The sequence below is a fragment of the Cavia porcellus genome, unplaced genomic scaffold, assembly GCF_034190915.1.
Source record: "Cavia porcellus strain 051 isolate PalLab524CR breed Dunkin Hartley unplaced genomic scaffold, mCavPor4.1 scaffold_16, whole genome shotgun sequence".
NCBI classification, from domain to species: domain Eukaryota; kingdom Metazoa; phylum Chordata; class Mammalia; order Rodentia; family Caviidae; genus Cavia; species Cavia porcellus.
The window spans coordinates 64,307,486-64,323,166 of record NW_026947499.1 but is presented as its reverse complement, the minus strand read 5'-3'; the positions used below and the strand labels follow the sequence as shown (position 1 = coordinate 64,323,166).

At 39.7% G+C, this 15,681-nt stretch overlaps 1 protein-coding gene and 1 long non-coding RNA gene across 7 annotated transcripts in view; one reads left to right on the top strand and one right to left on the bottom strand.

Annotated features, from left to right (window-relative positions):
- The window catches only part of Kcnq5 (potassium voltage-gated channel subfamily Q member 5), a 513,487-nt gene that overhangs the window by 443,785 nt on the left and 54,021 nt on the right, over nt 1-15,681 (top strand). For 4 of the 6 annotated variants that reach the window (XM_063226942.1, XM_063226947.1, XM_063226948.1 and 1 more), the window contains 3 exons: nt 49-75; nt 4,812-4,868; nt 8,630-8,850. In XM_063226942.1, coding sequence (XP_063083012.1) covers nt 49-75; nt 4,812-4,868; nt 8,630-8,850 — 305 coding nt within the window. The remainder of the gene's footprint in view (nt 1-48; nt 76-4,811; nt 4,869-8,629; nt 8,851-15,681) is intronic. The other 2 variants (XM_063226943.1, XM_063226945.1) reach the window with 2 other exon arrangements.
- LOC134470764 (uncharacterized) overlaps nt 1-15,681 on the bottom strand; it is a 29,092-nt gene that overhangs the window by 9,934 nt on the left and 3,477 nt on the right. The gene's annotated exons all lie outside the window — the stretch shown is intronic.

Sequence of the window (15,681 nt, the reverse complement as noted above, 5' to 3'; positions counted from 1 at the left end):
TATTCACCAGTCTGTCATCATTTCTCTTCTTTCTGCACGCACCTGAAGGAAAGAACAAGGGGAAGCAACAAGCAGGTTTGTGATTTCTTTTTTGCTACATGTTCATGTGTAAAGCCGATACCTAATGGATGTTTCAAATGTGTCTCATGAGTGAAATCGGTCAACAAATTCAAGATGATTGAAAGTGACCTTTCACAAGATTGCCTGCAAAGTTTGCTGGTTTTCACTGATTTCTCCCTCCTTGGAAGCAGAAGTGCCTTTCCCTAACTCACACACAGCTTTGAGCAATTTGTAGATCATAGAAGATTCTGGGAGCAAAGTAATTTCGTTTTCCTGGACAGAATTCTTCTCCAGATATTTAAAATTCAATCATCTAGAGACATTTTCAAAAAGAGAAATTTTTTCTGAATGTTTTGAGATTGGACAGCAGCCTTTACTTCTTTGGGGTCCTTTGGGGTTGAGAAAATAGTATTTTATTACTTTTTGGCAAAAGGCCCATTATGTTCAAGAGGTGAATCTCTCCCACTCATTGAGCACTGAGGTTTACTTCAGTGAGCTGGTTCAAAAATACACCCCATCTTTCTAGAGGAAGAAAGTCCTCCTCAAATGTCTCCAAATAGCTCTTGGTCACTCCTTCATGTTACAGAAGGACGTACCAGTCAGATTAGGTAACACAGAGTTAGACCTAGGGAAATAGAAAGTAAGTGAGGAATTTTTGACTTGGTTTAACAAGCACAAAGAAAGATCTGGATTTAGGAGCAATGTCCTGCAGGACAGAACCAGGCTGACCCCCACACTGATGGTGTAAGGGGTGGTGGAGGCAGACCAGCAAGAGAACAGCAAGTTCCTGGAAGGGAAAAAAGAACACAAGTACTTTCACTTTACTTGTTTTCTTTTCTTGTTTTAGTAAAGAAAAAATGAAGGCATTGCCCTTCACAGATTCAGTGTCTAGGTGGGAGTCAGTGTTGTCCAGGAATTGTTCCATCAGCTTTGTGCTGTTTTGATAATGACATTAATTATGCAATATTAACCCAGCACCAAAATCAGTTTTGAAAGTGATGAGACTCAGTTACTTATTTCTGCATTAACACTTAAAAACATTCTCAAAGCAAAACATAAATATATTCATGTATGCTGAGAGGCAGATACAGTATCGTATACCTCTGGAGGCCCTCCCAGTGGGTGATAACCTAGGTACTTAGGGATGGTAGGTATACAGTTAGTACAAGAACATCAGATATTCCTGAGTGATACATTCAGAAATTTTTGATTGCCTTAAGACTTGACTCCACTTTAGAGATATTTCTGACCAAAGAGTGGCTCTGGTCAGTCTCAGAATATTCTTTTCATAGACACTGGATGACGCAAGCTGACCTCACTGTCCTTCTATTATGACAACTCCTTTTAAAAAATATTATACAAAATAAATCATAGCCATCATAATCTATGTTGTAGCCTCTTTGGTGATATCTTAAAACACTTTCCTCATCTCAGGATCTGCCTATCTACAAAAGGATGACTTGTCTCAATTCTAAGGGCAGAGATAGATCACCAGTGGCACAGATTCCAGAAGTATTTAGGAGTAAAATCACCTATCTTGGTTTCATCCTCCAAAATGGAGCTGTTGCTGGCCAAAAGGGAAGTCTGTAAATCCTGTACAGGTGCTTGGGAAAGCATGACCTTTCTGGCAATCCTGAGTGAGGGATAATAACATTTTCCAAATGTTAGTGTGGCAGAAAGCAAAGACAGAATCAAAGTATTGCTCTGGAGCTTCAGATCACTTGTCCAAGAGTCAGCTCCTAGCCATCTGGCACGATACAGAAAGACTACCCATCCAATTTCATAAATTTCATGGTGTCCCCACGTACCTAAAACATTTAAACCTATGCTGGATGCTAGAAACAGATTGTCAAAGATAACTCGTTTGCAGGTTTGAATATGTACAAAAACGATGAACTGGTTTATGACTTAGAGAATCAGGCACTGAAATTTCTTACTGCTCTACAATTAAAAACACCTTAATACAAATCCTGTTTTACTACTTATCCTGGATACCTTGACTTCCATTCTGCAAGTATCTATTGTACCACCAAGGTGAAGTTATGATAGACATCATGGGCTCAATTCCTAGATACAGTAATAAACTATCCCCAAGGTCAGCTAGTTTATATGAAGAGAAATAAAGCACAAACAAAAACAGGAAATAGAAATATCAAGAAAGAAGAAATAACATTGCAGTGATCTAAAGGAAATAAGCTGAAGGCTTCTATTTATTTGTTAGTATCTTACTTGACATAAAAGTGTACACACTGAAGCTCCTTAGCTTTCACCTTGTGCTTCCTGAACAGTGGAATTCATAATGCTGCATAATGAATGCAGAAAGGCTATTGTAATAACAGAAGCAAGAGTGCCATCTTTGAAAGTTACAAATTTTTCCTTAGCAAGCAAAATATGCACAAAGGAAAATGTATTTATAATCAGACTTCTCTCTTGGAGGAAAGCAGCTCTGAGTCTGGAATATTCTTAATTAATACTTGACCTCATTTCAGATGAACTAATGAGCACACGCGCACACACACACACACACACACACACAGTTGCATAGTCCTTCACTGCCTGTGGGGCTATGAGGTCATAGAGGGTGATTTCAGGGGAGATCTGGTGTGTTCTGGATGGTATGGCCATAGACTGAGGGTGATCTCAGATCAGCTGAATAGATAAGCTTCAGACCCAGTGAAAGGCAAAATTTTGGTGTTTCACCTACCTCTAAGCCTAGAAACTCCTACATTCTTTTTTGTGATTTTTCGTTGTGGTAAAAATTGAAAGTAATCTAGGATGAGCTGATAAACTCAGAACAGTCACCAACACCCTCTCACAGCACCGGCTGTGTCACAGAGTGAGAGCCAGGACTCTGCCTCCAGCCACCCATTCTGTCTACAGAATGGATGGAAGTCAAACACACTCATACAGTGGTTAATTATGTTGCCTGTGTTCAGATATGCTCATCACATAGAGAAATCATTTCTTTCCACACTGAAATTAGGGTGTGTTTAAACAAAATTCATCTATAATGTTTCAAGCTAAGAAACAATGCCATATTGTTTGTGACAGGTCAAAACTTTTTCTTTACAAATACAAACTACCTGTTCCAACAAGAGCATTTTTAATATAGTAATGATAAAGAGAAAGTTTCTTTGGTTATGTGATATAGGATCAGTACAAAAATTACTGTTGGTCTCATCTGAGCCAGCTGTTCTTCCTCCACTGAGACTATAAATATAATGTTCAGCATCATTTTCTTACTCATTTCTTGTCTTCCCTCTGAAATTGCTCTCATCTCATACATGTAGTGGTAAATTTGTTTGTTCACTTTATTCTAATTAATCATCTCATTGACAATTTTCTAACTCATTTCTGCAGTTGGACAGTTTCTCTCTGTGCAGCATCAACTGTCACTTTCACAGAATGGAATTTACTTGCAAACCCATCTGGAAACATTAGCCCAGTATTCTCACCTAGGGAACCTAAGTTTTTCTCCCTGCCCAGGTCACCAAGTAGTGGTCAGTGAGTCATCACACTGCTTCAGAAGGCTTTTACCTCTCCCCTACCTAAATTTTCATTGCTGTAAGAACAGATCATAGCCTGTGAGGGTTAGGGGTTGTCTGTGAATCTCACTGCCTCCACTTACCATGTCTTCTTAATCTACACGGCTGCCTAACTTTGTTCCCTAAGTAAGCATCAGTAGAGCCACCTCAGATTCCAAGTCAGCAAACAGTCTAAACTTGCCTTAGCCAGTAACTATAAGACTGTTACCAAGACGCATGTGTTAAAAGTTAAGATGCAAATAATTTCCTTTCATTGTATTACAAATGTGTGCTGTGATCTATTGAGTGCTTCATCCAGACAGCTGGAGTGCAGTTGCTATATGGGGCTCTGCGCAGGGTGTGGTCCTTGTGGCAGGATTCTGGAACCCTCGGGGAAGAGATTGTGTGTTCTTGTATCTCTACTGCTTCTCCTTTCTGCTTTTCTTCCTTCTGTGTGTGATGAATGATATGCATGTGTTGTCAAACTAAACCCAGTACCACAAGAGTTTACTTTCTCTCCAGCAAAGTCAGTTAAGGTCCTTCTTGTCAAAATGTTACATTGGTCCAAAACAATCTTTTCAAAATGGCCTTTCCTTCTGATCACGTTTATTGATAGAGGGAAAGGATTTACTCTTTTGAAAACACACTGTAGAATTTTAAATAAGAAATATACTTAAAAAAGAAAAACTAGTCACCTGGAATCTTCCTGTTTGTTAACAGGTGTTCTAGCTGAGACATGATTACTTATATTAACTGTAACTACAGGTGTTTCACCCAAATCAAGAATCTCTGTCTTAAATTTCAAAACAATTAATGTTATCTACATCACTGACTTTTGTAAATATTTTTTCTTAAAATTTCTGAAATATTTTATTCCTCAAGCATTTTTACCATGCTACATAGATATTTATTACAGGACTTGCTATGTTCTAAAATATTCGTATTCTTACTCTCATAGGAAACAGATTGCTTGCACATAGACTATCATCATTAATAATGCTTTATTTCAAAGCCAGTTATTTCAACCTAACACCTAAGAGCCCTACTTGTATTTCGAGCAGCACATTTAAACTACAGAGTTCTTCCTGCTTAAAGTCTGTGTACTTATCTGCAAAAAACAACAAAGCCAAAAGTCTGTGTTTTTCGAAAGAGCAAGATAGAACCCCCTAAGCACTTTCCTGGTGGTGAAATGCCTAGTAATGCGCTGCTCTATTTCCCCCACTCTAGTAAGCTCTGCAGTAATAAGCAGAAGCTCTTCAGAATGTACACCTCACGGAAGCAGAGGTACCCCGCATCCTGGCTGTTGACATGAGATTTGAGAATGCCAACTAACCTCAGGTGCATGACCAGGTTATACCGCCTCCCCACCTGAGCCCTCTTCTCAGACTCACTCTCCTCAGGGACTTCTTGAATGAGGTCTTCAGCCCGCTTGTAATTCTTGTTGCTTGTTGCTTGCTTTGATCTCTCCACCACTGGCACTAATAGGCAGGGTCCCGCACAGCCCTGGCACTCAGCCCCTTGGCGCCTCCTTGTGGTGGGAGAACCTCTGGGCTCCTGCACGCACAGGATTGTGCCCCAGTGTGCCTGAGGGAAGTTGACTGCAGAATGCTTATCCCAACAAGGGCTAAACCCTCAATTAAGTATAACAGTAACTACAGCACTCCAAGTCCTAGAGAACTGCTGTGGGGTTATGCTACCGCGCAGTTCCTAGCAGGGAGCATCCGGCAGTACACCGCATGCTGGGCCATTTGAGTAGCTTGGACATCTGGCTCCTGGGAGGGAGGGAAATAGTCTCCTTGTGGAGCAGTTTGGCGGGCTCCCCTGAGCATGGTCCTCAGCTGGGAATGTGGGATTGTGTACCACAAAAGGCGCGCCCGTCAATGACCACAGCGACCTTTGGTTACTTTCTCCAAGAAAAGACCTACTTTTTGGTCTCCTGGGGATTATTCCTGGCATTCTCCCTCAACTCACTGCTACATAATTCTCAAAAATGACAGTTGTGAGTGTCAGAAAAAGACAGCAAAATAATTGAAACTTTAACGTGCCAATGAAAAGTCTATATGTTTAATCAATGTGTGTTTTCAGTGACATCTACCTAATCAGTTTAATACCATATAATTAAAATACTCTTGATTTCCAAAGGGGAAATGAAGTAGAATTTACAATAGTAAGGGGTTATTTGTTTGTTTATTTTGTTTTTTGTGAGAGGACTTAACAGATCTTTGCCTTGGGATGGGGGGAATTACCTACTATTCCTGGGTCAGGATGTTAGTCTTATCCATCATCCAATTCTGTCTGAAGAGAAAGTGAAAATAGTGTTTTCTTTAATTTAATGAGTAATGTGTTTATTTCAAAATAGTTCTTGATATTTTTTAATTAGTAGACATTAACAAAGTCATGTAGATTAGAAAAACACAAAGGAAATGGTGTCTAGAATTCATTTATATCAATTTTAAGTGCTTTAAGTGGTACCAAGATTCAGAAAATGTTATTTTCACTTTCTATTATTCCATAAAGATAGTATCAAAATGTTTCATAGATCATTTTAGATATATTTTATTGGAGCAATTTTTAAATATTTTACTGTTATAAATAAACAATGGTAGATTTAAAATTGATACCTTTCATTCTAGATACTTTTTATTTTTTTAGCAATCAAAGTTTTTTAAAAGAATAAAGTTTCTATTAAATAAGTTTTTATCATTGTTCATCAGTTTCCTGTTCATTTAGTTAATATAAAAAGAGATGTCTTGAAAGTTTGAGAAAGTAATTAGGTACGTACTAAGCCCAGCCTACTATAGTAGTTAGTGTCTGTTAGTTCCAGTAAAAGTTAATATTAGGTAAGAACAAGAATAGAGATGGCATTTGTCTCCCATCCAAGTACTAACCAGGCCCGACCCTGCTTAGCTTTGGAGATCAGACGAGTTCGGCACGTTTTGGGGTGGTATGGCCATAGACAGAGATGGCATTTGTAATGATAGTTATTTCTAGCTGACCACTTACTTAAAAAGGGTACAAAAGTAAGCATATATTTCCTAAAGCAACCCATGATACATGTAAATTATGGAACAGATATGTTAAAGTCAAAAAGAGATTCAGGCGGAGACAGAAGTATCACAGGTTTAAGCTCAGCCTATAGAACTTAGTGAGACCTTATCTCAAGAAAATAAATAATAATAATCATTAAATTAAAATTTTAGAAAACATTTGAGAATATAGCTCAGTTTGAAACCCTTACCTTCAATCCCCAGACTTCAAAAAAATCACAAAAATTTTACTATTAAAAACATTTTTAAAGACAAGTATTTTTGGACACTATCCTTTGAAAGATGTGTTTAAATAATTCCAGGGTTTAGAGGACATGGAGAACCTAGCCTGAGAATAAAAAGATTCAGTTTTCTGATGTTATTGTTACTCTCACGTAATGTAATATAATCTACCGTTTAATCGCACATTGATCTAGTGCAGAGAAGCCCTTCAACTGACAGGACTGTCATAAAGAACTCTCGGCTCACCTGACCTCATCACGAGACTGCCCGCCTGTTCTGTGCATGTGTCCTCAGCTAGTCCTGGACTTGGCTGTCTGCATCGCAGAGGGGAGCTGGCAGTTGCATGGTCAATTTGTTTCCTGTGACCAAAACTCTCTGACCACCATAATCCATGATTTCATTTGTTTTCATGTAAACACACAATACAGTGCCTTGTAGAATAATGTTTGTTAAACACGGCATGGAAAGACAATGTACTTTTTCTCATTAACTGTGAAACGCATAACCACTAAACATGTTTGTTGTTGGCATGCTGCAGTCAGGGACGGTGGACACTACGTTAAGTGGGGAACCCAAGGTCTCCACTTTGTCTCAAATAATTCTGATCCCTGAGAGTTGCCTTCATCCCCACAAAGGCTACATGTGACTCAGCAAAGCTGGTCCAGCAACTCTCCCTGGGATCCATTGTCCCATTATTTCTTTGTCCCTGCTGTGCCCTGACCCTAGCACATTGATAACACCCTGTTGCTTTCCAGTGGGTAGTGCAAGTCTCTTACAAATGAAAAAGAAACCAAACAAAGTGGGTATGCAGACCTTCTTCTGATTCATCTTATTCCCACAAAAAGCCTCAGCTACGTGGCTATTTTTATCTCCAATTCAAAGATGTGGGCCTGCCCTCCCCAGCACATCACACCAAGTCTCTAGATTAAGGAAGTGTGAAGATGCATTCTCGAGTGTGCTGTTGATAATGTTCCTTCTATCAGCACACAATTCAACCCAGTGCAGGCCCAAAGAACTGAATGTTTGAACAAATATAATTTACCAGTAGCTGCCACAGCAATCAATAACCTGCTTAACAGCAGAAAATTGTGTTAGTAAACATTAATTACATCTCATCCTATTAATCACTCATCACATTCATTATATGTCGAGACTGTTCTACCTTGCATAGGTTTTGTCTCATAAGAAGGAATGTAAGCATAAAAGAAATGTCCTATTAAGTGTCATATGTTTGGTACATATGCAGTGCTACTAACTGTTGTAAGATTGCATGAATTTATGGATATATAATCTTGCCTGAAATATAAAATGCATGCTGAATGGACATCTATATGTAACTGTCATCCATGTTTTCCTGTGGAACTGTTTAAAAATTGGAGAGAAATTGCTCCCAAACAAAAAAAAATAACTTTTTTTAAATCTTAAAAGTTGAGGCTAAAGCTAAATTTACCCAACACTTTTTAAGCGAAATGCATACCAGTCTATCTCCAGTATAACTGTGTACAGACTGCTACACCTGGTCTCAGTCCTTTCTGTAACAAGTCCAAGAAGGGTATGTATTACATACCTGCATTAGATAGATCTCACATGAGTGCAAACAAAAATTTTAAAAACTCAACTTTTCACCAAAGGAAAAATATAGTTCTATGCTCCTACTTGTTGAAAACATCTCATCTATTGAAATACATGACCGCATACAGTTTCATCAAATTATGTACTAAAATGAATTGGAAGAAATAGCTTGAAATGGAATAATCATGCCTCTGTTCTCCACAGTCAGAAGCTAAGTTTTAAGGAGCGAGTGCGCATGGCTAGCCCGAGGGGCCAGAGTATTAAGAGCAGACAAGCCTCCGTAGGTGACAGGAGGTCCCCAAGCACAGACATCACAGCGGAAGGCAGCCCCACCAAAGTGCAGAAGAGCTGGAGCTTCAACGACCGCACCCGCTTCCGGCCCTCACTGCGCCTCAAAAGCTCTCAGCCCAAGCCAGTGATAGACGGTAAGCTTTGTTTCCTCCATAACCATTTTTAATTTGATAGGCTACAGTGAATTACATTGTGAAGGAATTAATTCTCCATGGTGCCACTTGGAAACAGAAGAAAACAATCCAGGAGAAGAAATTGTTTTTGTTTTATTGAAGATTTATTCATTGCCTTGGGCAAATGTAACGTGTTAATTTTGGGAAGTAACTTTGGCTACTAAATCAGCATTTCAAAGAAACCAGGGACTAGGGATGCATTGCAGTGGTAATGCTGAGCGCACCAGAGACCGTGAGTGCCATCCCCAGCAGCACACACGCAAGTGTGCATGCAACAGAGTCCACCAAAAAATGTATGCATACTTCAGGGAAAGAAAAATTCGTATAAATATTTTAATACTAAGTGTATTGTGATGCCCGAAGGTTAATACAAACTACCTTTGGCCTCTGCCCTACTAGAGATGCTCAAATTATTGGTGGCGATCATTTTTCAGACATTTATTAATACAGTAAACTGCTGCTTAGGTAACTTTGGTCATTGAGATTGCTGCACACATTTTCAGCTTCTTTTCTAAGGGTCCAGCAGTACAGTGGGTTTTCTATGAAATATGACATCCCCTAGGGTCCCCCATATGAGGGTAACACCATGTATTGGAAAAGCATCATACTATTTTTCTTTTCTGAACTATGCATTTTTAGTGATATATACATAGCTAAAAGTGAATATATGTATATGTATATATATGAAAATGTTATTAATTCTTCACTCATATCTACAATATTTTTATTTCAAAATCAGTGTGATAGTTTTTCGATTTGGATGTTATATCTGACTAGCAAAGACCCAAAGATGAGCAGATACTGTGAGACCCCAAAACACAAGAGTGCACCAGCATCCTTCCTGTCAACAAGAAGATGCCCTTTCCTTTCCAAATGTTCCATATGTCCCCAAATCATCGACCACTGCCTATCATCCTTAAACAGACCCCTGTGGAAAGTTCTTGCAGGCCTGAAGGCCCGTATCTGTAATCCTAGCACTCAAGAGGCTGAGGCAGGAGGATTGTTGTGAGTTTGAGGCCTGCTTACATAGTGAGTTCGTGGCCAGCCTGAACTATATAGCAAGACTCCACCTCAGGAAAAAAAAAAAAAAAAAAAAACCACGAAGAAGAAAATAAAAGAAAGGAAAGTTCTGCAGTCTTCCAATAAGTGAAAAAAGTTTCTTCTCCCAAGAAGAATTAACCTATTTTATTTATCATATTATATAGCAGAAGTTTACTTGCCAACACATTTTATCGAGTGCCACATAATTTTCATGTTTGTAAAATAAAACATTTTCTTTTCCATTGAAAGGTTAGCTTAGCTTTCTATTTAACTATGCCCCCCAGAGATCTCTTTTACTGGGCAGCGAATCAAAATCAAATAGCATCTTGCATTAACACAGAAAAACTGCAAAGGCTATCAGTCCTTCTGTTCTCATTCCCTAGAATAACCTGTATTTTCCCAGGCTCTGAAAGCTTGAGGGATAAAATTAACAAGGAGTGGTCATAATTGCAGTGACCTCTGGCTCCCTGCCATGGGATCCCTTGGAGCCCAGCCCTAGGTCCAACTACTGGCTTGGAGTCCCTGACAGATAAATCCTCCTCTTGAAGTGGGTAGTGCAGACCCCTTCACATTTCCTTCTCCCTAGCACTCCTGGAGGCTGATCCCATAGGGTCCCTCCTGGCAGGGCTCACAGGCCCCATCTCAACCACAGGTCATACTGGCCCCGGCACACCTGTCACTCCGCCAAGGTGGGAAATGCCTCTTCCTTCCATGCCACACTCTTCCATCAAGCCACCTGCAATTCCCCCAAATCACTGGTGTCGTTAATGTTCAGTGTCCTCTAGTTTCCCTACTGTCCTGCCTAGGAATTTGGCTGTGAGGCCCAGAGCAGCTGAGTATAGAGTTCCTGGTAACGGGGCTTTATGTGGCACTTGAAATAGACTAGCTGGATATAAACAGGCATGACCTTAAAAGTAATGCTGCAAAGCCTTTCCATCTTTCCATCTGCTGGAACCTCCACGCATCTAATGCCCGGTACCCTTCTAGAATACCACCCTATAATGAACAGTTTTGGACACTGGAAATGGCTTTATAAGCGAGACATTGCTGACATTGACAGATGACCACAAAAAATAAATTGTTCCATTTTGCGCCTATATATATGCATGTATGCATTACATATGTAGATTTGTTTGTTTATAGGAAAAAGTCTGGAAAGACACAATGTGTGGTTATCCTTAAGTGGAGAGACACAGTTATATTGTGTTTCTTCCATTTTTTTCATCTTTTTGTTGTTGCTTTTGGGGTTTTCCTGTTCTGTTTTTTGTTTTGTTTGCAGCATTGGGTTTGAATCCAGTGTCTTCACAATGAAATGTATCCTGAGTTTGTTGTTGTTGTTGTTGTGTTGTTATTGTTGCTGTTGTTTTGAGACAGGGTCTCACTCAGTTGCCTAGGTAGACACAAACTTGAGATCCTCTTGTGTCAGTCTCACAGATTGCTGGGATTACATATGTGTGCCTGGTTTATACTGCATAATATTTCTATAATGAATGCATTAAGCTTTTGTAATAATAAAGCAAAAGGAGATTTAAAAAGGAAAAAAATACCTTTCCTTTCGCATACTGCTCACTCTCCTCCCTCTGTTCTAGGAGCCCTTGAAGTAACTGATGCGCACCAAACTTTTATCCATAGGCTCATCTCCTCCCAGTTGGGAGCAGAAAGGGTCATCTTGTACAAGTACAGCTTGTTGAGTTTGCTTGTGTTACCACAGGAAGGGAGGTTTAAGTGATGAAAATTCATTTTCTCACAATCAGAAAGCTGGAAATTCATGGGCAAAGTGTTGGCAGCTTGATCCTACACAGCTTTCTCCTCGTTTGTAGGCAGCCGTGCTTCTCCTGTCTTTGTGCTCTCTCTCTCTCTCTCTCTCTCTCTCTCTCTCTCTCTCTCTCTCTCTCTGTGTGTGTGTCTCTCTCTCTCTGTCCAGATCTCCTTGTGGTAATAAGAACACTATGTCAGATTGGGGTCCACCCTCATTTTAACTTAATTGCCTGTCTCCAAATTTAGACAACTGAGAGAGCAAGGTTTCAGCATGTGAATTAGGAAAGAGCACTCGATTCAGCTTGAAAAGGGCTTCTGTTCAGCACATCACATTTTCCCTGGTGAGCTCAGGTGCACCTGGGTCTTCACGCCCACCCTGGGCTCACACTGTACCAGAAACACAGCCGTTCCACAGAACAGTATGTCCACATTCCTCTAATAAGGGCTTCAAAAAGCATTGAATTCCTTGCTGGGAGGCCCTGGCAGTTGACTAAGCACATTTAAATATAAAATTCATAGAATCTGCATCTCAAGCATGAAAAATGAATTCAAGCCATTTGTACTGTTTGACCAGAGGGAAGGCAAATTTCAAAGACTTCCTGGGATTGACCCTATTTGTCACAGTTTGTTCAGTATCTGCCTAGATGTCTCAGAAGTCAGACATAAAAACAGCTGGCCTGTTCTCCACCAAGTTGGAGAGGTCTCCTGTCATCACAATTTCTAGACCATTTCATACAAGTGCGGTTTTGTTTGACTAGAAAGCAATTTTTTTCCCTGGCTGATGCCCATTTCCATGGAGTCTGAGCTCCTCCAGTGATCACAGGGCTGATGCTGCTCCACTGAGTGGCTGTGCTGGCTACCACTGGCAGGAGACAGCAGCTCCTGACTCCTCGTTTAACCTGATAGTTCAGAGTCTTTACCTCTGATTTAACTTGATATTAGGTCTTGGAAAAATGAAATAGTTTTTTATTTGTTAGTTTGTTCTTGTTTTTTGTAGAAGGATAAACTGAAGTAATTATCAATAAATGCAGATTTCAATTGTACATTTTTATTTTTAGTGATTCTCCAGGATTTAAGTATTTCTAAAAATCCACTTACCTCCATAGAAAATAACATGTAACACTACAATGAATTCCAGTTATTCCAGATTCACCATTCACTTTTGGAGTCTTTTCTTTTACTTTTCTCTTTCCTTCACAAGTAGTAAGCATTTCATTACCCACTAGCATGCTCAAGGAGGGCAGATGAATATAAGAGAAGTAATGAAATTTGGATCAGCCAGTGAGTTAATAACCAAAGGTTACATTTGGAAAGTAATGGGCCTATACATAAAAGATACTGCAAAGGAAAAACAAATTAAATCTATAAACTTTAATAATTCAAGCTAATGACAACACTCTTTCCTGTGGTTGGTAATATTTTAATAATGTAATAGCTCTTACATATCCATATTGTTTTTGTTATAATTTTAATTATAATTTTTGTTATAACTTTGACACTTAAAAGGGGCACAGTCGTCTCCTAATATTCCACACTCATATGGGTCAGCAAAGTGGGAGAAGGCAAGCAGATGTTGAAGCCAGAAATGTACAAATAGAAAAGAAAAGAAAATCAGCTCTAAGAGCTAATTTAGTGTTAACCATAAAAATATTTACCTTGATATGATATGAATGATATGAATGCTTTAGTTTATAAATCTATAATAACAGATGGAAATGCTACACTAGGCAGTCACTGATATTCAAGCCTCTTCATATAATTTTAGAAATTAGCATAGAAATATTTTCATCATGAGTATCTAATAAGAACAATAATGAAACTTTTACTGAGATAGGCATTGTTCTAAATGCTTTACCCCATCATCTCATTTAACTCTTCCCGTGCACCATCCTCATTTCAGGGATAAAGAAACTGAAATATAAGGCTAAGTAGCTTGTCCCAAGTCTAACAGATGTGTCCATGAGCCACAGTGAACACCTGGGCACTTTACAGGTAACTCCTGTAGATGGATTTTAAGATGTGCTCCAGGTGATCACATCAGTTTCCCAACAAGCATTTTCTCCTCCTCCTTCTACCTGCTCCGGCACCCACTCTTCCATCTTCCATCTGTCCAGATTCCCATCCTGAAGAAGACCTTTTACCTTGCTACTACTGTTCTATCTCATCATTCTCCCAGCCTGATCTTCCATGCCTCATTACTACGTTATCTTCAAAAGCTACCAGAGCTGGAAGATTAGACAAATCTGGGAAATGACCTTTTACTGACCCTTTTCTGTTTTGATCGGGTGTCTAGGAAGCGTCTCCAAATAATAGATATGCTGGTCTGTGTCTATTCGCCTAGATAAGGCACCCAGTGATGGGCTCATTAAAGGGCTGTTTCAAGATGCAAAAGGTGGTATCAGGAGACAGACAGCTGCTATCAACAGATAAGCAAATGGAAGGTGGCAGATTGCAACTAAAAAAATGGCAAATGAACAAAATCCATGAGTGTGAAACTAGGCTAGACATAGGGACAGTTCTCAGATTTCTGGATGACTAGTCTGCTCTCAAGGAAGGCTAAGCTTCCTAGTTCCTGCTGCACTCAGAGTACAATAACCTCGACAGAGAAAAACCAGGAGGTAGTTTAATAATTTCACATTACCTATATTCATTAGGAATTAGAATCTGTAAGTTTCAGAAAAGGTAATCTCACATACACGTATGACCGTGCCTGTTTTGATATTGAGTGAAGAGGTGTCATTTTTGCCAAGCAGCTCTCAGGCATAATTCTGACTACTAGAGAAGGAACATCCACACCAGTTGTTTACAGGAAAAACTGGTGCATCCTGTGGACAAGAGATGCATAGGATTCCCCTTGTTGGGGTCCAGGTGATCTTTATGCTGAATATCTTCCAGTTTGGGACCCTGAGCTAGTCCTTTTGTTCCCAGCACTGCTCAGATATATACCTATTCCTACACCATGCCCATACCCATACCTACACCTATACTTATATCTAGATCTATATATCTTATTCCTTTCCTTTTGTTCCTTTCGCCATGTACCAGGTGGGATCCATATGGCTACAGGGCATGACAGAGCTGATTCAAATACCCAGAACAATGATGCAGTTTGTAACACCACATAATGAGACATTTAGAGATGAGATAGTTCTAAGAAAGGAGGATCACTTTGGCTCCATTTCACTAAACTTCCCTGACTCTCCCTGTGGCAGGGCTCCATTGGAGTGCCCCACTTCCTCCTCAGTTCCAAACATCTTATTCAAATGCAGTGCTCTCAGAGGCAGAAGAAAGGCCACTTCATGTTTTTATCTCTTCTTAAAATTGAGGAAAGCTTCCCAGGTACATCTTTTTTTTTTTTTTTTTTTATCAGTACCAGGGATCAAACTCCTGACCGCCTGCTTGCAAGGCAGTTGCTTACACCGCTGAGCTAAATCCCCAGCACCCCCCCCTCCATGTACATCTTATTTTCCAAAGTTCTCAGTAGTCTGGCAAGTGAAACCATCGTCACTGGCAGTCACCAATAAAGATCGGGAGGTGAATCTGGCACCAGAATCACCCAAAGCACAGACCAAGTCTGGAGGAGATAACTGGATACATTTAAGGATTAAGACCCAAAGACTAGATTTTGGAAAGACACCTTCTAATATTATCTGAGACAGCCAAATCATTTCTATTTTAGCATGAAGGTAAGGAGGAAATGTGTTGCTAGATGTCAAATTCTATTTTTTAACTATCTTCTTTAGTCACACTATTTCCATGAGAAAATGAACAGACTGGTATAATTTCTTGAGTTTCAGAAGGAAGGCAAAATGGGTGAGCAATAAATGAGTTAATATTTCAATCCTCTCCTCATAAACAGTCAGCCCATACATTCCCTATTACAGGGCCACCAAGGGACATGGGTTCAGTGTCCTGTCTCCTTCTTGGGGCAGGAGCACAATCCTTTACTTCTTAAACTGCTTCCCTTAGTGCCTCTTTCTTTGGACAGTAATG